The following is a 22,272-nucleotide window of genomic DNA, read 5'->3' on the forward strand; positions in this document are numbered from 1 at the left end:
AAGTGGCTTCAGGCTGTATATTTACAAAAAGGAAATTTCTAGACTGTTATTCCAAAAGGCTGGGATTCAGTTTTATGGAAACAGATTATAGGAGTGCAACAGCTAGTTTTAGAAAATTCTGAATTCAAGATAGGAGATGGACAGACTTTTAATCTGTTAACTCATCCACGGTGTGAGTCTCAATCATTGATTCAGAGGTTTGGGGCTGCTACATTGAGATAGATGAATAGAAACCTTAGACTTGCTAACATTATTGTGAATGACAGATGGGAAATTCCTGAATTTTTTCCTGAGGAAGTAAGGGAAATCATTCAAAGAATTAGGATTAATTCTGGGAATGATCTTATTGTTTGGAAACATAATCAGTTCTCATTAAAAGCTGCTTGGAGTGTGTGTAGATACAAAGGTCATGTGCTTAAATGGAACAGTTTATTGTGGAGATTTTACAGACCTAGAATTTCAGTAATGGTAAGTATTATTTTGCACAATAGAAATCTATTATTGGTCAATTTGCGGAAACATGGGGTATATTTAATAACTATTTGTCATAACTGTTGGAAGGACGTTAATACAAATGAACAATTATTCTGCAAATGCTCTTATGCTCATTTAGTTTGGTTTTAGGCTGATGAGAACTAATTTGCCAATCTTTAATTCTCTCAGGGATATTGTGGAATGGTTTGAACAACAAGTTTATGGGAAAAATACAAAGTCAAAAATTCTTTCTGTAGTTTTTGCAACTACTATTTGGAAAATCTGGAGTGTGAGAAATACTATGCTTCACGATGGAGTTCAAGATCAACCTTCATATGCTGCCAAGACCATTGTATGGGAGACTTTGTCTTTCCTCAATCTTAGTCTTGAAGAATTTATTCTTGTCTTTTAATTTTAAATGTTTTTGAATTCATTTGATTTTGCCAGTATTTACTGGAATTGGGCTTTTTCTAGTCCTTGATTTGTAAAGGAGGTATGCCTCCTTATGCACTTGTAATGTTTTGTTTGTTTATAACATCACCCCATTCAGGAAAAAAAGAAAGATTTAATTATGTATTTGACGTTAATTTTTTGTTTAAATTATGATTTTGTACTTCTATTAGATTCATGAGATTAAACTTTGCATATTGAATAATATTTTTATAGCGTGTAACGAATCACACACTAAAGATTCGACATGTGATGTTATTATAATGTGAAACGAATCGCATTCTGAAAATTTGACATTTGTCATGCCATAGTAGTTGTGGACTTAGAGCATCTATTATGTGTTTCCAAAATTAGTTTGTGAATGGTAGATAGTTTATTACCTTGTAAATATATAATGATATATATACTTTATAACATATTTTGTTTATTTTGGAAACATGGGATATCGTTTGATCGATAAGACTAGAGTATGGCTCTAGGGCGGAAGATTAGCTCTTCCCACATGTGCGCACTAGGGTAGTCCCCGGCGGGCTAGTAACCCAAAATAACTATGGTTGTCGGTCTGATCCGATTTGATATCTAAGTTTTTTCATTATTTGATTTCGTATTAAATTCTAAGTTGTTATTCATGACTTATTTGTCATTTATGAATTGATGCATAAAGCCTTTTTATGGTTTTGTATACTATTGCTTGTATACTTGTATGCTTTGGATTTATTATTTCAATAACTTATGTAATTGAGATGATCCCTTAGTTTGCTTTGGAACATAGACGCTAGGTGGCATGAACCACTTTAGTTGATTTCATATCTTAGATTTCAAGTTAATAATAATATTGAGAATCTATATCTTATTGCGTTATATAGTATGCTTCTATATTGTTTAATTGCATAAATATTGTAATTTATGCTAGAAATGCTTTAACGTAGTTTAGGATGATTTCCTGAGTCTCACTTTTAACATTGACATTAGGTGGCATGAACCTTTTGAATTGTTTCACATTAATGTGATAACCTTGTAAAATGTTAGATCTATGCATGCTCATTCCCTACGAGTAATACAGGTTATTTACCCCTTGTTGAATACGACCTGTTTCAGGTATAAAGACATGGTTTCGGGATGCACAATATCCCTAGGTCGTTTTGTTGATTTGGAGTTCTTTTAAATGTATTCTAGTTCACATGCAAGTGTTGGCATATTTGAGTTTTACTTTTAAAGTTGTAATACTTAGCTAGGCTCAATATACCGTTTATTCTTTGTAATATGTAAAGTGTATTTTGATATACTCTTTAAGACATATTTGACATATATGTAATGAGGCCATGGGCCAAGGACATTGATTTTGTAATCTAAGTACTTTTACCTTCAAGTGATTTTATTGAAAAATAGAAAAACGGCATGTCGTAACTTCACTACATTTGCATGGGGTGTGGGAAGTGCGTTTTAGCACTTCCATAGGGTCTCTTTATTTAGGCATGAAGTGTGGCCAAAGGCCAAACGGTCTTTTAAAACAATTTTGTAATTATAGTTTCAAGTTTCTCTTTTAAAAGCCATTTTTTGGCAAACTTTGAGGTTTAACAGGTGATATTTTGTATTTAGCAACCATTGAGGCCGTAGGCCATTGAAACGCGTGTAAATATGTATATTACGTTTGCGTGAATGCTCACCTTGCACAAAATATCACATTTGTATGAAATTGATGCTTGTTGGTCTCAAGTTTTCCATTTAAGGCATTTTCTTTGTATTTTGAGGTTTGGATAGGTCGTATTTTGCATCGGGCATTTTTGGGAGGTGCGGACCATTTCCACGCGCTTAAAATCACTAAATACGTTTGCGTGCATGATCATTTTAGCGCACAACATCATTTAGGGTCAAATGAACAGTTGGTGTAAAGTTGTTTATTTTTTTTCATCGTTTTTGACCTAATCTGACCTAGGAGCATTTTGAAAATTTATTTTGTTCGGCCTTGACATGGTCACATAGAAAACGTGACTTTAGGGGGGGTTTCTACACAACATTTTTTCAGAAAATGCCGTCTTGGTCTCAAAAATCTCACGTCAAATCTGATTTCTTGTGCGCATATGCACTTTTTATAAAAATCTGTTATAGGGGCATTTTGGGGATTTCACGTCAAAAATAAATTTTTTTTTTGACATAGTCAGTTTGGAAAATTTATTTTGAGTGGGGTTTCTTCTTCGTGTTTTTTCAAAAAATGTCGTTTAGTATCTCAAAACGGCACCTGATTTTCAGCATTTTGCCCAGGTCACTATTCACTGCTATCAAAACACTATTCATTGCTGTCAAAACACTATTCACGACCGCAGCGACGTCAAAACTTTGTTTTGACTTTTATCTTCCATCCGGACTTCGAATCAAATGATTCTTGAGTCTAACTTGATTAATTTTTCATTATCTTTCCAACGGTGTGTTCGGTAGTACCCAAATTTTGCTGTAAATTACTATTTTGCCCTTAGGGCTAAACTTGTCCGTTTTTAAAACGCCGCTTCCGCTTGTTTTTCTTTTGTTTCTGTGTCTTCATGAGAAGTCATGATTATGTCTTAGGGATGATGTACATTTCTAGAAACATTGTTCATGTAAAAAGACCATTTTGCCCTTGAGGGCTTATTTAGTCTTTTTCTTTTTTGATCTTTTTCATCCGCGTTATTCTCGTTGAGTTCCGTGGCCTCATGGAAGGTCACTTTGGCATCTTAAAGATGTATTGCATCTCTAGAGATTTGGTTTCCATTTTCGTTTCCGCATTCGGATCCGTTATTGAGTCAAACTTCGGTTCATCACAGGACGCACTAACTTGAAAAATCAAGATCGTTATAGTAGTTATGCCCGCTAATCTTAAAAATAATATGAACAATTTTTTAACTTTTTTCTTTAAAAAAAAAATGGCACAAGTGAAGCATAAAATGATACCTATTAATTTAAAATATATGATTTAAAAATTATTACAATAATAACATAATTTTATTTTCTAAATCACGTTAGCACAACTCTTAGTATAAAAATTACAAATGAATTAAAGTTATATTATATTCTTTTACAAATAAAAATTCATACGTACGCCACACCGTACATGTCTCGTATAGTCATATATATACACTAGGAAAAGGCACATGCGATGCACGTAATGAATGTTTTGTAACTTCTAGAATTTTTGTTTTCATTTTTTTTTTATTGTTAATTTGAAACTTGTAACAATAAACCTTACAAAAAATTACAATTTTTTGTAACTCTTTTTATATTAATTAATAAATAATTTTATATATTAATAAATAAATATTGAAATATTTAAAATTGATAAAAATAGATAATTTGTGTTAGAGTTTTATAGAAATTATTTTATTTTCAGTAAAAATATTCATAATAAATAGATAAATACAGGTTATATGTGATAAAGTTTTATAGAAATTATTTTATTTTGTTTAAAAATATTTTTGTCTAATTAGATTTTATTTTATTAAAAAACTCATAATAAATAGATAATGTGATAGAGTTTTATAGAAAATAAAATAGCTAATTTGTGCTAGATTTTATAGAAATTTTTTATTTTCTTTAAATATATTCTTGTTTAATTATATTTTCTTTTATTAAAAAAAGTCATAATAAATAGATAAATAGGTAATATGTGTTAGAGTTTTATAGAAAATCTTTTTAAAACTTTTTTTATATGATAGAGTTTTACAAAAATTATTTTATTTTTTATATCAATTAAAAAATATTTTTTATATTAATTATTCTTGTCTAATTAGATTTTTTTTAATTAAAAAACTCATAATAAATAAATAAATAGATAATTTATGTTACAGTTTAATAAAAGCCCTTTTAAAAACTCTTTTTATATCAATTAATAAATATTTTTTATATTAATAATTTTGTTTAATTAGATTTTCTTTTATTAAAAAACTCATAATAAATAGATAAATTGGTAATTTGCGTTAGAGTTTTATAAAAACTCTTTTAAAACCTCTTTTTATATCAAATAATAAATAATTTTTTATTCATAATATTTGTCTAATTAGATTTTCTTTTATTAAAAAACCAATAATAAATAGATAAAGAGGTAATTTTTGTTAGAGTTTTATACAAACTCTTTAAATATATGTGATAGAGTTTTATTGAAAATAAAATAGGTAATTTCTGATATAGTTTTTTAGAAATTATTTTATTTTCTTTACATAAATCATAATCTAATTAGATTTAATTTTATTGAGAAACTTATAATAAAAGCTAATTTGTGGTAGAGTTTTAGAAAAATTATTTTATTTTATATATCAATTAATAAATATTTTTTATATTAATAATTATTGTCTAATTAGATTTTATTTTATTAAAAAATTCTTAATAATAAATAGATAAATAGGTTAATTTAAATTTTATTAGGTAGATTTTAGAGTTTTATAGAGTTTTTTTTTTTTTTTTTAGTTATTGTTTATAAAAAATATTTTCATACCAATTAATAAATATTTTTTAATAAATAAATCAATACGGAAATACTAAAACTCTTTGCACATTTAATAATAGTATAGATAAAAACTATTTTTATATCAATTAATAAATATTTTTTATATAAATAAATAAATACTTAAATTATTTGGCAGAGCTTATGTATTTTAATACGAAATTCTAGACTTCTGAGTTTCTCCAGAAACTCTGTATTTTACTCTGCAATCCTAAATTTCTAGAATTGTCAATTTCTGTACCCCTTCCTCCTTTTTCTATGCCTTTATTTATTGGTTTCTTGGATTAATAGAATAACGACATGTGTCTCCTCCTGATAATCAGATAATGACATAATTATAACTAGGTTGGTTATATTATGATAATTATCCTTAAAAAACTATTCTTTTTATATTAATTAATAAATATTTTATTATGATTGATTTTATTTGGTAATTTTTAGAGTTTTATAGAAACTAATTTTATAAAAACCTTTTTATATCAATTAATAAATATTTAAATGCGATTGATTTTATTAAGTAATTTTTTGAGTTTTATAGAAACTATTTTTATATCAATTAATAAATATTTTTTTATATAAACAATAAAATACAGAAATACTAAAATACTGAAACTCATAATAAAAGCTAATTTGTTATCTGTGATAGAGTTTTAAAGAAAATAAAATAGTTAATTTGTGGTAGAGTTTATGTAATTTGTGTTAAAATTTTATAAATACTATTTAAATATATATTTGTCGAATGTGATAGAGTTTTATTGAAAATAAAATAGGTAATTTGTGGTAGATTTTTAAATAAATTATTTATTTTCTTTAAATATATATATCCTTATCTAATTAGATTTTCTTTATTAAAAAACTCACAATAAAAGGTAATTTGTGGTAAAGTTTAAAAAAAAAATTATTTTACTTTTTATATCAATTATTAAATATTTTTATATTAGTAATTCTTGTCTAGTTATATTTTCTTTTATTAAAAAACTCATAATAAATGGATAAATAGGTAATTTGTGTTAGAGTTTTACATAAACTCTTTCAATTTTTTTTTTTCTTTAAATATATCATTGTTTAATTAGATGTCCTTTTTTTAAAAAACTCATAATAAATAGATAAATACATGTTATATGTGACAAAGTTTTAAAGAAAATAAAATAGATAATTTGTGATAGAGTTTTATAGAAATTATTTTATTTTTTTATAAAAATATTCATAATAAATAGATAAATACGGGATATATGTGATAGATTTTTATAGAAAATAATATAGCTAATTTGTGGTAGAGTTTTATATAAATTATTTTATTTTGTTTAAATATATTCATGTCTAATTAGATTTTTTTATTAAAAAACTCATAATAAATAATTAATGTGATAGAGTTTTATAAAAATAAAACATCTAATTTGTGATATATTTTATAGAAATTTTTTATTTTTTTAAAATATATTCTTGTTTAATTATTCTTTCTTTTATTAAAATAACTAATAATAAATAGAGAAATAGGTAATATGTGTTAGAGTTTTATGGAAAATCTTTTAAAAGCACCTTTTATATGAATTAATAAATATTTTTATATATTTTTGTAAAAATATTCATAATAAATAGATAAATACAGGTTATATGTGATAGAATTTTATAAAAAATAAAATAACAAATTTGTGGTAGAGTTTTATAGAAATTATTTTATTTTGTTTAAATAAATTCTTGTCTAATTAGATTTTATTTTATTATAAAACTTATAATAAATAAATAATGTGATACTGATCTGTGGTAGATTTTATAGAATTTTTTTATTTTTTTAAATATATTCTTGTTTAATTATATTTTTTATTAAAAATACTCATAATAAATAGATAAATAGGTAATATGTGTTAGAGTTTTATAGAAAATATTTTAAAAACTCTTTTTATGTGAATTAATAAATATTTTTATATATTAATAATTATTGTCTAATTTGATTACCTTTTATTAAAAAAAAAACTCATAATAAAAGGTAATTTGTGGTAGAGTTTTAGAAAAATTATTTTATTTTTTATATCGGTTAAAGAATATTTTTAATCTGAATAGTTCTTGTCTAATTAGATTTTATTTTATTAAAAACTCATAATAAATAAATAAATAGGAAATTTGAGTTAGAGTTTCATAGAAACTCTTTTTAATATCAACTAATAAATAGTTTTTATATTAATAATTATTGTCTAATTAGATTTCCTTTCGTTAGAGAACTCATAATAAATAAATAAATAGGTAATTTGTATTAGAATTTTATATAAACAATTTTAAAACCTCTTTTTGTATCAATTAATAAATAATTTTTTATATTAATAATACTTGTCTCATAGTAAATAGATAAATAGGTAATTTGTGTAGAGTTTTATAGACACTCTTTAAATATATCTTTGTTTAATGTGATAGAATTTTTTTAAAAATAAAATAGTTAATTTGTGATAGAGTTTGATAAAAATTATTTTATTTTCCTTAAATATGTCCTTGCCTAATTAGCTTTTATTATAAACTCATAATAAAAGCTAATTTCTGGTAGAGTTTTAGAAAAATTAATTTATTTTATATATTAATTAATAAATATTTTATATATTAATAATTTTTGTCTAATTAGATTTTTTTATTAAAAAAATCATAGTAATAAATAGATAAATAGGTTAATTTGAATTTTATTGATTTTTTTTATTTATAAAAACTCTTTTTATACCAATTAATAAATATATATATATATATATATATATATATAAATAAATAAATACTAAAAGTATTTGCACATTTAATAATAGTATAGATATAGATAAAAACTCTTTTTATATCAATTAATAAATATTTTTTTATAAAAATAAATAAATACCGAAACTCTTTAGAGAGCTTCTGTATTTTACCCAAGAACCTTCTTGGATTAATAGAATGATGACATGTATCCTCCCCTAACTGGGCCGGGCCAATTATATTGTGATAATTATTCATAAAAAATAACTATTCTTTTTATATCAATTAATAAATATTTTTTGTTGTGATTGATTTTATTAGGTAATTTTAGAGTTTTATAGAAACTATATTTATATCAATTAATAAACTTTTTTTTTATATAAATAAATAAATACTGAAATACTTAAACACTGAAACCCTTTGCACATTTAATAATAGTATAGATAAATAAATAAATACTGAAATACTGAAACACTTAAACTCTTTCCACATTTAATAATAGTATAAATATAGATATATATATATAAATATATATATATTTTATTTAGCATATTTAAGTATTCATGTCGCATGGTGTCCATATCTATGATACATATCCTTAAAATTTTAAAATATCTAGATGCATAGAATGTGAAAGTTACACATTCCTTAACATAAAAAATTTCACAAATTTATTCTAAATTTCAACTAACGCTTGTAAATGTTATTCTAAAATAAACGTGTTTTTTCCCTATTAAAAATATAAAATAAATTTATTAAAAATTAGAACAAATTTGTTGAAAATTTTGTTTTACCTTAGCGGCACTTGTTTGATTTCAATTTTCAACACAAGACTTTCCAAGTCATGCCTCGTGCCAGAGGAGGCCCACTGTGTGGGGGATATTTCGTCTTTCATGCGTGCTTCCTCATTTGTTCTTCGTCTCAAGGTAAGATTTTTATTAGATTCTTACAATTTCAACCTTCCTCAGGTTTAATATATATATACACACACACATATATCTATGTAATTGTCTACATACATGTTTGCGTGTGTGTGTTCTGGTAAGATGCAATGCAGCTACAAACTACAGTGATAAATATGTCTATGGAACTCAATTTTTGCTGCGTTGCATGTAATTGATCCTCTTGGTTAGAATAATACATTAATTTATAGATGCATAATGTTTCTTATATATAATTAATTTGTGTTTAGGGCTCTAAAGTGATTGCATATTTGTATTCTTAGATTAAGATATATAATGGATCTTAATATTGTTTCTGATTTGGGTTTTTAGGGTTTTAGTTTGAAATTGTGTTTTTTATTCCTACTCGTGTCATTCTCCGTCCGTTTGTTTGGACGTAAAATATTTTTAAGAAATTTTTATTTTATTTTATGGTGTTTGGTTGTCCTAAAATATTTAGGAAGAAAAAAAATATTAAAATTTACCAAAAATAACTTATCTATCAATTTTTGGCAAGTTATTTTACATGCCCCGCCAGATGGACTCGACCTCAATCTGGGTTGATACCCCACAATGGAAGGCATTCTACCCAATAAGGCAGATACTTCGGATCCTGCTTGGACGAAACGGAAGATATTGTCAATAAATAGAAGTACGTCTTGTTCATTAACATCTCTGAAATATTCTGCCATAATTAGGGCAGTCAAACCAACTCTCATACGAGCTCTACGTAAACCTTTGTCAAACACCGATAAAGTAAAAATAAAAGAATATTTTACCTGAAAAAGAAAAAATATTTTTCGCCGAAACAAACGGAGCCTTATGGTAGAGGATTTTTCAGCATGTTTGGTATACAATTTCATTTCAGAAATGAATATTATTGGTAGGGTATATAATGTGTATGGCCTGTTATACTATTAACGAATTTAACATGATATTGTGTGTGCGTGTGTTTGAAATGAGAATATGAAAATGAAATGATGCACAAACAAGCATGGGTTCGGATTTAGTTACTAGTCGGCTGCATTCAGATTCTGGCAAGAACCCTAAATTGTAAATCGGCTTTAGTATTGGAACACATTGCAAAAATCCATCAATAAACTTGGGGTCATTGTTAAAAGATGGAAATCCTACTGGATAATTAGAAACAACTAAAAACTTTGATTTTCTAGTGAAAACTCCCAAATGACACAATTTATTCCCAATTACGAAGTCCTGATTATTCATGGTGTCAATTTTATTTATTTATTTTCTCGATTCTGTTTTTGTTCTGCTGTTGAACCGTTGGCATTCATTTTTTAATTGAATGTTCTCGTGTTCCTCTGTGTGTTTTACTTTATTGTTGAAGTTCTAGACATGGTTGGACGAAACACACGTATAACTTATGACCCGCATTATAATGTTCTCATTCATATCCTGCATTTGATGTCTTTATGTTCATTTGATGTTTGAAGCTGCATGCTACGATTCTAACTTGAAGGCTTCAGGTGTTTGTCGACAGATTGTGAACATTTAAGAGTTGGAATTACTGGAATGGCATCTAAGCGGCATGTTCAATACAGTCGTCTTGCTGGTGATGATGATGATTATGGTAGTGGTGGGCAACACGACCGTAGATTTGAATTTGCACCGAAATCCTTTGATAAAATCCCTTTGAAATCCATTGCCCTCGCGCTTTTCCTGCTGTGTCTTGGATGCATGCTTCTCTTTCTATCCTTCTTCATCTTCACAGGTCACATTGGAGGAGAACTGTCCCAAGCTTATGGCCTTCGAGGACTTGGAATCCTCGCCTTCTGTTGGAAACGGGGGCATTAAAAACATAAACTTTGGATGAAATTTGAAATAGATTCCGCTAATAATTTTTTACGGATCTCTAGACAAGCGCGTTTCTCTCCGCAAGGAGATGAACGTAATATATTTACTTTCTGAAATCCGTTTCCCAATGAATGAGAAATTAGCTCCAAAGTGTGGTATTTTGATAAGCCTAAATGAGTAAATGGGTATGCAAAATGTGAGAAGTGTTTGTTCCACGTGGAAAAAATGTTGAAACAAATTGAAATATAAATAAGCTGAGTTTAGGATTTGGGCTTGGGCTTGGGCTTGGGCCTAATTGTAAAGTCCAGATTATTCTTTTTTGGAATTTTGGATTGGGCCTAATTTTGGGCTAGACTTATTTAAATGGGTTTCACAAATAAGTGGGTTTTTTGGGTGGTTGGTTTTTTGAATTAAAAAACTACTTTTTAGTTTTTCTAAAAGGTTACACCTTTTAAATTAAAAAATCATATTTTAGTTTTTCTAAAAGGTTATACCTTTTAAATTAAAAAACCACTTTTTAATTTTTTCAAAGGGTTACACCTTTTTCCGAACCATCATAACCCATGATTGCACCCACTCGAAAAGGCACATTGCAACCTATTGGAATAGATGTGTCTATTGGTGAACAGACACCATGTAAACCATTGCAACCTATTGGAATGGATGTGTCTATTGGTGAACAGACACCATGTGAACCATTGCAACCTATTGTAATGGTTATGTCCAATAATGAAGAGATGCACCCAATCCGAAAAGGCATTTCTGTTTCTATAAATACCCCCATTTGGATCATTTGCAAGTGGTTCATTTCCATTTTCTTCTTTCTCCCTCTCTAGACTTGAACCTAACCCAAGTGGGTTCAAACCATAGGTTAAGTGGTTCGAGCCACTTAGACCTTAATCCAATTTCATCGAGCAATATTAAGATTGGTCCGAACCATTTGGTTCGGATTACACCCAATTCAGTATTTATATAGTATATAGATGCATTTTTGAGTCAGAGAGAGTATTACACGGAGGAGGTTCGCCGTATCCACGAGTTTGTAGTGCTGCTACTGGTGGATGTAGACCGTTGTATCCTGGGAGATAGACGCCACTGAGTCCGTTAGCACCATAGCGGGGCGAATCTGTCTTAAGGACATAGTATCCAATACTAGCCTCGGTCCAGGTTCATTCCTTGTATATTATTATTATTTTATTACTTTATTTTGCATATTTAATTAAATATAGAGTTGCATATTTAATTAATGATTTCTTAGCATATTGTTAATTATCTCATGACATTTTAGTATAAGGGTTGTTATATCTTAAAAGTCACATTAAGCATATATTTTTCCAACACCTTCCTCCCAGGTAAACCAGCTCATTTTCATTTATTGGTTGTGTTATTTAATAGTGAATCGCTAATTATACAATCGGCTCTGTTTTACAGATATCTATGTCTTCCATGTTTGCCTTTCTTTAAATTAAAATTGTTAGTTTTGACTAATTGAACGTAGCCCCTTTTTTGAATTTAAGATTTTGAGCTAGGAAATCCTGACCCTAGGAATTTTCTCAGTAATTGCTCGGTGCATGTGGGACGGGAGGATTGCATGTACTTGGTGGTGAATTATGGGGTACTCTAAAGAGGCCCGACACCACCATTGTTGACTAAAATAAAAAATAAAAAATTCCTGACCAAAACCTGCCTGTATTATTGGTTCCTTGAATTACAGTACGAGCTTGTGTTTCAAAATGCTGCACACGAAATGGGATCAATTATTTCGGAACATCCAAAACAACCCCTAGTTGCTAAAGAAGTAAATTAACAATATGATAACTGATAATTCTTTTAGTTTGATATACTTGTATTTTGGCAAGTGTGTATTAAATTAAGAGAACATGGAGGAAGAGCAGGATTTGAAAGTACTTTGTGTGCAAAGCACTCTATAAAATTAATTCATTACAATTCTATAGCCTATGGCATCACATGGGTTTCACTTGAATACCTTGTTTATTCATGAAACTCTTCATTTTTTATTCGACGTGGATAAAAAAGTACTCTGTAATTATGAATTTTGAACTGAAAGTGCAACAAGTTCTCAACCCGAGTTGTGAACTGCAAGTCTGTAATTGCTTTCGAATTTAGGAGAGTAACATAGAGAGAAGGTTCGGCACCTAAATTGCCAACTGTCACTCCTACTGCCATTGTCGCTGCTATTACAGCGAATGCGCCCTTTATGTCAATAAAAAGTTCCTTGTAATAAGAAAGATGACAACACGGTTTTGATTGATATAACAACGGCCCTGATTTTTGTTTTGTGTTTATCCTGTGTGTTCTGAACTATTATGATTCGGAACCTACATATTTTAGTCCACCAAATAGCTCTCTGTAGTTATGCATGCTCTAGTTAGTTGTCTTGCCTATCAGTAGCTGGAGCAACTGCCTGTTTAAGTACTGAACCAACTAATGGCTGGAGGATTTTACGAGACTCGAATTGCATATTATTCATGGAGGGGTGCCCAAGGCTATCGTTTCGCCTCCATCCCTGATTATTGAGGCGCATGAAGGAAAACTCCTAAGAATTTGTTGTATAAAAATATATATGCTTTTATATTTTGTTAGTTCATTACATCTGTAGTTCAAGAACATTCATCATGAAATTTTAAATTTGATTATTGTTTAGAGTTTCAGTGTTACATGTTGTGGGAAGTATGATACTCAGAGTTAAGAGCAGGTTGACAGAGTGAGTATATTGATGTTTCTTCAAGTTGCTGCCGCCTTTTGAAAGAGAAGAAGTCTGAAATTTTTTAGAATAGGTGTCTTTTAGTTATGTTATTATCATTGAAATTTAATTCACTGTGTTCAGTTACATAAAATTAGAGTATTGGAATTGAAATTAATGGAATTTTATAAAAATTTCATTCAATTTTCTTAATTGTTTTTTTCAAATCCCACAAGTCTCCAATTCCATGCAGCCGAATGCACCTTTAAGAAAATATTCTCCAATCACGTGTGGCATTTTTTTGATCTAATATGTTACCATGTTAATCACCATTTACTCTAAAAGTGGGTGTAACTTAAATATATAAATCCTTCATCAATATATATATATATATATATATATAACATTCAAGTAGGAGAGATAAGCTCGCATGTCAAACTGGAACCCGTGTGGCATTTATATTACTATTATCATGTTAATTACTATTTCTCTAAAAGCTTAAGTTATTAAAAATGGTGTAACTAATCTTGTGATATTTATTTACGTGTCTATCCCGATGGTGGGAGGACCTTATAACGATCAAAACTTGATAACTTTGGATCGACTCATATATCACGTGTAACTGATTAAGATATGATAGACTTTGAATCGACTCAAACATCACTTGTAATTGATGGGAAACAACTTTGGACCATATAATAGAAAATTTTAAATTGTCGAGTGGTTACTGTGCTCTTATTAGTCAACACTCTCCCTATCCATATATGGGGTGGGACAGGCCAATTGGGACGAGTAGACTTTGCAAAATTTGTAAGTAACTAACAAGTAAAGCATTTAAAGTGTAAACAGTACAATGACCTACAAAGGGTGACTGAAAGGGAGGACCTAAATTTAATGGGAGAGGTAACGGTAAAGAATCATGTGAAATTCATTATGAAGCAATACCCCCCCTTCATTATGACCCTCCACTTTAATGCCTACATATTATGACCCTCCCCTTTAATGCCTACATAACCATCTGTTTTCTCACAGCACTCACAATCATGTCGGTCCCAAAAAACGAAATGTCATTAATAAAACTTTTTTTTTTTTTTTAACATATTGTTAATGTCAAAATCTTTGAGGCTCGGAATGACGGTATTTATCTGGAAAACAATAAAAATTATGTCATCAGTGAGGTGTCGACCGATGACCCTTTAACATTTAAGTCAGTGCTTGAAATCGTATAACAAAAAAAATAAATCTGTATTGAATATTTGAGAATTTTGTCCCGTACCTCATTAATTGTCACACGATAGTATTTATTGTCATCTCGGGATTAGGTTGGTTACACGAATGTCGATCACTAATATTTGAATTAGAGGGATCGTGATCATCATTCACTAACTGAATGACAAAGTCGTCATATTTACCTCCTGTATTCTAGGTTTTGAAAAAGGGACTCACAGTTATCTTGATTGGTTGGTCAATTTCAAATTATTTTATTCTCATCATGTATTAATATTTAACCAATTATTAATATCATGTCATTAGTAATATTGGAAAATAAAGTCTTTGCATGATGTGAAACTCACATTAGAATTCAATGCATTAATAAGGGTGATGCACAACAATTTCTAGAGGGACTCTTATCCAATTTAAATAAAAAAATAAAAAGGCGATTTACGTACCATGTGCTAAAACCACCCTGGTGTTAAAAAATAAAAAAATAAAAATCACGCATTTTTCAAATTGAGTGAATAAGAATATTTTTTTGACTATTAAAATACCTAAAATATCCTTAAGACAAAATAAAAAAAACAAAAACTCTTTGTGGACAAAGAAAAAGAGTATTTTGGAACTTTAAAGAAGGTTTGGTCAAAATTGACCATCAAGAGATACCTTGAAATAGTTTTTACATATTTTTCAGATGTTGAGAAATTATGTACTGTAAATAAGAGAGATATTTTGTGCACAAATTTTTATACAAAAGGGGTTTTATTTGATGTCTGTATGTGAGGAAATGAAGTAAGATGTGATGTCATTAATATGACCTACCAAAGCATGCCTATCTCTTTGGAACATTATCTGATCTAATAATATTTTGATATAAATAAGGATATGGGTTGCTAGTTGCTACCATTAACGAACATGATCCCACATTATCCTCTTATTTAAGGAGTCTTCCATCAGTGACCAAGTGGAGTCTATTGCCCTAGATACAACAACGTGATAGCCCTAGGGCCTAGACACAACAACGTGATATGCACAACAATATATATATATATAGATATGCACACATGTATATCAGTATTTGTGTCCCCCCCATTTTATAGGTAGTCTTCGAGGCGGAGAAGTAAAAGCAAGAATAGTTAATACCAAAGGAGGACGGTCAGAAGATTTTCTTTCTTTTGAAGGGAAGTTGTTGAACGATCAACTAGGCTATTCCATAATGTTTCGACAAAAAATAAATAAAAAAAATAAAAAATCACATTTGATTGGAGTTCATTTCAAAAAAAAAAAAAAACAAAAAAAATTATTAATGGTCTCTTTCCAAGAGTTGTGATACTCTGTGTATATGTATGTATGTATACATGTATATCTAATATTTGTGTCCCTCTTTTTATAGGTAGTCTTTGAGGTGGAGAAGTAAAAGCCATAATGGTTATACCAAAGGAGGTCGGTCAGAAGATTTTCCTCCTTTTCTTCACACTCCGTTTGAAGGGAAGTTGTTATAACGATGAACTAAGTTATTCGATAATGTTTTAGAAAAAATAAATAAATAAATAAATAATTTTTGATTGAAGTACATTTCGAAAAGAAAAAATATATATATTAATGGTCTCTTCCAAAGAGTTGTGATACTCTGTATCATATAACTCACAAGCATTGTATCATTAATTTTATGTAAATTAAACCAATATATATCAGATCTTAGATCACATAATAAGGATTGTGAACAATGAAAATAGTAAAAAGGTTCAAAAAAAAAAAAAAAATTTATAAACATTTATAAGGGTTGAATAGCATGAAAAAGAAAATTTTGAAGAAAGAAATATTTTTTTATAACTAACTTTCTTTTTGTAAAATCTTACAGCAAACACTAACAAAATTTTAATTTTTGATTTTTTATGAATTTACAGTAGTACTTTTTTTTTTTTTTTTTTTTGAATCATGAAATGGTAATATTTCACAACTTCCTTAAAAAATAGTTCATGCTAATAAAATGTATGTTGAAAATTTCATTTTTCTTTCATTCATTTCAACTTTTTATTTTTTAGTACCCTTAAAATAAAATCACGAGATAAAGATTATACCTGATGATGGACCATCCTTTCTTTGCCAAGTGCTTTAGATCAATTTTCTTTTATAGAAATTATTATTTTGTTTTGTTCTGATCCACATGAAATGCTAAGTACGTACTATAAATAAATCAAACTTGGATTAAATAGGTCCACTAGTTTAGTCGTGATTCTGTTTTAAAATGAAACAAGTGGGATGATATTCTACAAATACAATATTACCCTTAGAAAAATATTTTGTACAAAATATTAACACAACAAAAAAACAAAATATTAAATATCCGTCCAATCAAACCATTTTATTTTATATTACTAAGAAAAATAAAATGTGTTGATTACTCTGACGTGCCTTCCAATTATTGGTCCTAACTTAAACCGTCGTAGTTAATGTAACACGAGATTCATATTTATTAAACTACAGTTGTTTTGGGAAAAGTGAAAAACGGCAAGGTTGCGAGGTTGTTTGCTGTCGTGTTGTTAGAAAACGGTACTGAGAATCCGTGGGCCCCACTCGTTCAAAATTTCTAAATTCCAATAATACCCTTCTCGTGATTCTTTGCTTCCTCATCTCTCAAACTTTGTAAGTTTTCTTTAGCAAAGATTTGACCATATCTGATTTTTCTCTCTCTCTTCATATTCTTCAGAGACCCGTGATTTCAAGTCCTTTGATATTTTTTTTGTTGGCTTGTTTGGACAGAGAGAAAGGAAAGATCTAAACTTGCAGAGATCTGGCAATTTCTAGTTGCAGGTATGCATATTGTTATCTCTTGCCAATGAATTTGAAACAGCAAAAATTACAATTTTTTTTTTCTTCTTTTCACATCTCTTCCATTCTCTCTCTCTCTCTAATGAAGTTTCTCAAATTGGAAAATATGGACTCGGTTTCCTGTTTTTGTTTGAAGATCTTGCAATCCAAACATCTGGGTTTTGCACCAATTTGGTGTTTGAACTATGTGTTGAATTCCAAAGATAGTATTGGCTTTCATTTTTCAACACCGTTTTGTGGTTTCTCTCTCTCTAATGTTCTTAAAATACGAAAAATTGGACTGGGTTTGATTTATAAACATTGGCTGTGATACCCTTTGTTGTTTGTATAATGAATTGGACAAGTTTTGGAAAGTTTGTGTGTGTGTGTGTCTGTGTTTATTTATTTATTTATTTATTTTTTTATGGAATGGGAATTATCTATACTTTTTTTTTTTGTTTTTACCTCACATTTTCTCATTCAAAATGATAGGGGACATTTTATGGGTTGTATTATTATAGATCTGTCATTAATATTTGAATTTCTTAAACAAAAATAATGGTTTAATTAGAATTGTGTAACTGGGTAAGTTTAATCTCAGCAGCATACAATTTATTGAAGTTTATGGTTTATATCTTATATTGGAAATGCAATTCTTTAAGTGACATTTTAGTTGATAGGGTTTCTTAATAAATGTCAGAAAAGTTGTTTATATGATCTCATTTGCGTTGTAATTTCAATGGATTGGCTTTTGTTTTTACAAGTTGTTTTATGATCTCATTTGGCTTGGTTTTGTTTTTACAAGATGTAAGAAATGGGGAAGAAAGGCAGTTGGCTTTCTGCGGTTAAGAAAGTCCTGAGTCCTGATCCCAAGGAGAAGAAAGATAAGGTTTTGGATGATTTCAACTTTCATATATATATATATTTGTGATTTCTGTCAAGTTGTGATGAACATTGTGTAATTTATTACCAGAAAACTCCTAAATCAAAGAGAAAATGGTTTGGGAAACGCAAGAGCTTGGATCTGGATTCTGCACCTGCAGAAACTGCCACGGCCATCCCTTCTCCTCCTCCCATCGAGGAGGTGAAATTAGCAGAAGCTGAGAATGAGCGGAGCAAGCGTACGTATTCTAATGCAGAAGCCGAGAATGAGCAGAGCAAGCATGCATATTCTGTTGCAGAAGCAGAGAATGAGCAGAGCAAGCATGCATATTCTGTTGCACTGGCCACTGCCGTGGCTGCGGAGGCAGCAGTTGCAGCCGCTCAGGCTGCTGCGGAGGTTGTTCGGCTCACATCCACTGCTCATTACTCCGGTAAATCAAAGGAGGAAGTAGCAGCAATCATGATTCAAACGGCATTCCGTGGATACTTGGTATTTTATTTTCCTGTGTGAGAATGATTGTTTCCATCATCTAATTGAAATGTTCACAGAAGATAGAAATAGGTATTTTTTTTAAAAAAATAACCTTGGATAGGACATAGGAGTAAATAATAATTTATAATCACAGCCCTGCTGTGGAAAGTCACTCATGAGCAAATGAGCTGTGATTAGAAGATGTTTCTTTTTTGGGGTTCATTGTTTTCCAGGCAAGGAGAGCATTGCGGGCTTTGAGAGGACTGGTGAGGTTGAAATCTATGCTACAAGGGCATTCTGTCAAGCGTCAGGCAACAACCACCTTACGATGCATGCAGACTCTGGCTCGTGTGCAATCTCAGATCCGTGCAAGGAGGATCAGAATGACGGAGGAGAACCAAGCTCTCCAGAGACAGCTACAACAGAAGCATGAGAAAGAGTTTGAGAAGTTGCGAATTTCTGTGAGTGACCTGTTGACACTTCTATATTTTGTTAACTCTTCTGCTCTGCCATCATGTTCATGGTTCATTCCATGATATATATAATATATATATTTGAGTATTTCTACAGACCTAGCCTAGCACAAAGCTTAATAATTTGAATTGCTTAATTTTGGCCAAATTTGAGAAAATATTTTTAAAGATATATTTTCAACAGAGTGGCGAAAATTGGGACGATAGTAGCAAATCCAAGGAGCAAATTGAAGCAAAGCTACAGAGCAAGCAGGAGGCTGCTATAAGAAGGGAAAGAGCATTGGCTTATGCATACTCCCACCAGGTACAGAACTATTCTTGTTCTGCATAACTTCATCCAATGTTTTCGTGATAATTTTCTCAAAATTATTTGCTATGCTAAATTAGTAAATTTCTGAGTTTTGATTGGTGAGGAGGCACATACAATTTGTTTGTGCCTTAAATAGTATAAGGGGGGAAAAAACTACAAGTAATGTGTTACATCTTATTATCCTTCTCTTTATTTTATTCTATTTTGTAATACTAAGATTCTTTGAAGATGAATACTAATTAATCTTTCAATATGCACAATTTTAAGGCCATGTATCATAATGGATTTAGATATGGAAAATAGTTGCATATTCTCCATTTTCCCATGCTAGATACAAAATTATAAGTTGAATTGTTGCAAATCTTATAAATTCAAAAACCCCATGAAACTACTTGGTTAAGTGGACTAGGGTTGGCATTGAAATATCGTCATTGATAGAGGTTGAGGGTTGAAGATTTTGTAATAGTATTAAGTGGAGCTGGGTCTCTTTATTAAGTAAAACTCCCATGATAATTGAATTGATCCTTCGTGATATATATAACTTTCAAATAAGTCCTATGTACTTCTCGTATCGCATTGAAATGAGCCTTGTCTTTTACAACACATACCTGAATTTCTATTTAGAACTTGAACCCTGCACCTCTGGCAGTGGCAGGAGATACCACTTGAGCTGACAGATAGTGGAAGCTTTATAGCCCTGATCTTAATTTTTTAAATTTTCATGATCATGCTTTATAAAGGAGATTATAAGAGCGACTTAATTCTCCAATATCAATTTTTTTAACCCAGTGTAATAACACTTCCACTCTCATAGGATATGTGAGAGATGCTAATGTTCACCTGTATCTAGCTTTTAGGAGTACCAAATAGGCCCACCATGTTTTTTTTTTTAAAAAAAAAAAAGAGAATGACAGGAAAATTGTTGATGCTGAAGATGTTCTTTCTCCATGTTGAATGGAAGATGCTCTTGAAACTAACATGGATTTAATCTTTCTACAACAGCAAACGTGGAAGAACAATTCAAAATCTGCTAATCCGACATTCATGGATCCGGTCAATCCCCACTGGGGATGGAGCTGGTTAGAGAGATGGATGGCAGCCCGGCCATGGGAAAATAGAAGCACAGTCGACAAAGAACTTAACAGTGACCATGCCTCTATAAAAAGCGCAACCAGCCGTGCCATTTCTGTTGGAGAAATCACAAAATCTTATTCTCGTCGCGATCTCAACCTTGACAACAAGCCTTCTCCAACTGGCCAAAAACAGAGCCGTCCTCCCAGCCGCCAATCACCTTCGACTCCCACTTCCAAGGTTCCGACACCATCACCAGTATCAGGAAAAATGAGGCCAGCAAGTTCAAAGGTGAGTGTGTGTGGCACGGATGACGACTCGAGGAGCATGCTAAGTGCCCAGTCGGAGAGGTACAGGAGGCACAGCATTGCAGGGTCATCAGTGAGGGACGACGAGAGCCTTGCAAGCTCACCTGCATTTCCAAGTTACATGGCACCCACAAAGTCAGCAAAAGCCAAGTCCCGGTTGTCGAGCCCATCGGGATTCGAAAATAACGGGACGCCAGAGAAGGATTCGACAGTTTCTGCAAAGAAGCGGCTCTCATTCCCGTCTTCCCCAGCTTGGCCACGCAGGCACTCTGGTCCCCCGAAGATGGAAACAAACCCCGTTAAGGATGTTAGTGCGCTCAAGGAAGAGAAAGTTGACAATGGAGGGACTAGTTAGTGCAGGAACTGCCAATAGAAGTGTACAAGTTTAGATAGATGCAAATGAAGAGGAGTGAATTAAAGGCACTGACACTTGATTCGTTCTTCTTCAACCACTGCTAGCTCTTGTTACAGGTGCAAATGGAATATTAATAATTGATGGGTTATTTGTTATTTACTTCAATCTTTGTGTTCTCTTCTTTTTCTTCAAACACTTGTATTGTTAGAAAAGTCAATTGTTATGTATTAGGGACTGGTTTGGGAATGAAATTAGTTTATGTAACAGATAAATTTCTGTCCATTGTCTTCCTATGGGGGTTATGTTCTGATTGTGATGGCTTGTTAACTGTTTTGGTTTTCTTTTCCTTTCCTGGTGGTGCCCCATTCTTTTTTCGTTTTTTTTTTTGTTATATGTATATATATACCATTCATTGGTGCAATCAGATTTTTATGGGGAGACGCTAAGGGCGGTTTGGAAAGTATTTTAGCTTAGCTTAGAATAGATTAAGTGTTTTGTAGTGTGGTGTCTGAAACGAAAACAAAACATGTTTGGGACGAAAATTTGGAATGAAAATTTTGGAATAGAAATTAATTTTATTTCTTGGAATGATTAAAATTAATTAATTACAGAGCTTGATTAGTTTGCAAAACAAGATAATTACAGACCTTGATTAGTTGATTTAGAAAAAAAATTAAAACAAAACCCATACACACAGGTTAGCAGTTGCAGAGAGAGGGGGCAAGCTTGAGAGTTGAGAGAGCGGCTGAAGCTTGCGAACGGCGAACCAGAACTGGAACATGGAAACTGAAAGATATGGGTTTTGATTTTT

General features: G+C 30.4%; 2 protein-coding genes across 2 annotated transcripts; both read left to right on the forward strand.

Moving 5' to 3' along the window:
- The first annotated feature begins 10,578 nt into the window (after positions 1 to 10,578).
- Positions 10,579 to 13,398, forward strand: LOC132314916 (uncharacterized). The gene is made up of 2 exons (XM_059813687.1): positions 10,579 to 10,840; positions 13,295 to 13,398. Exons 1-2 carry the CDS (start codon positions 10,579 to 10,581, stop codon positions 13,396 to 13,398), a joined length of 366 nt encoding a protein of 121 aa, XP_059669670.1.
- A 4,023-nt stretch (positions 13,399 to 17,421) lies between these two features.
- On the forward strand, positions 17,422 to 21,743 carry LOC132311949 (protein IQ-DOMAIN 3). Its single transcript, XM_059810125.1, has 6 exons — positions 17,422 to 17,593; positions 18,396 to 18,479; positions 18,564 to 18,962; positions 19,178 to 19,405; positions 19,602 to 19,721; positions 20,730 to 21,743. The coding sequence occupies exons 2-6, from the start codon at positions 18,405 to 18,407 to the stop codon at positions 21,459 to 21,461; spliced, it is 1,554 nt and encodes a 517-aa protein (XP_059666108.1). The 5' UTR covers positions 17,422 to 17,593; positions 18,396 to 18,404; the 3' UTR covers positions 21,462 to 21,743.
- The last annotated feature ends 529 nt before the right edge of the window (positions 21,744 to 22,272 follow it).

The sequence above is a fragment of the Cornus florida genome, unplaced genomic scaffold, assembly GCF_030987335.1.
Source record: "Cornus florida cultivar Cherokee Brave unplaced genomic scaffold, ASM3098733v1 CherokeeBrave_3.0.0_Hap2_Chr06, whole genome shotgun sequence".
Taxonomy (NCBI): domain Eukaryota; kingdom Viridiplantae; phylum Streptophyta; class Magnoliopsida; order Cornales; family Cornaceae; genus Cornus; species Cornus florida.

Coding starts and splice junctions, on each gene's coding strand:
- LOC132314916 (XM_059813687.1), top strand. CDS start 10,579: ATGGCATCTAAGCGGCATGTTCAATACAGTCGTCTTGCTGGTGATGAT. Junction 10,841..13,294: donor ACTTGGAATCCTCGCCTTCT/GTTGGAAACGGG, acceptor TGCCTGTTTAAG/TACTGAACCAACTAATGGCT.
- LOC132311949 (XM_059810125.1), top strand. CDS start 18,405: ATGGGGAAGAAAGGCAGTTGGCTTTCTGCGGTTAAGAAAGTCCTGAGT. Junction 18,480..18,563: donor CCAAGGAGAAGAAAGATAAG/GTTTTGGATGAT, acceptor ATTTATTACCAG/AAAACTCCTAAATCAAAGAG. Junction 18,963..19,177: donor CGGCATTCCGTGGATACTTG/GTATTTTATTTT, acceptor ATTGTTTTCCAG/GCAAGGAGAGCATTGCGGGC.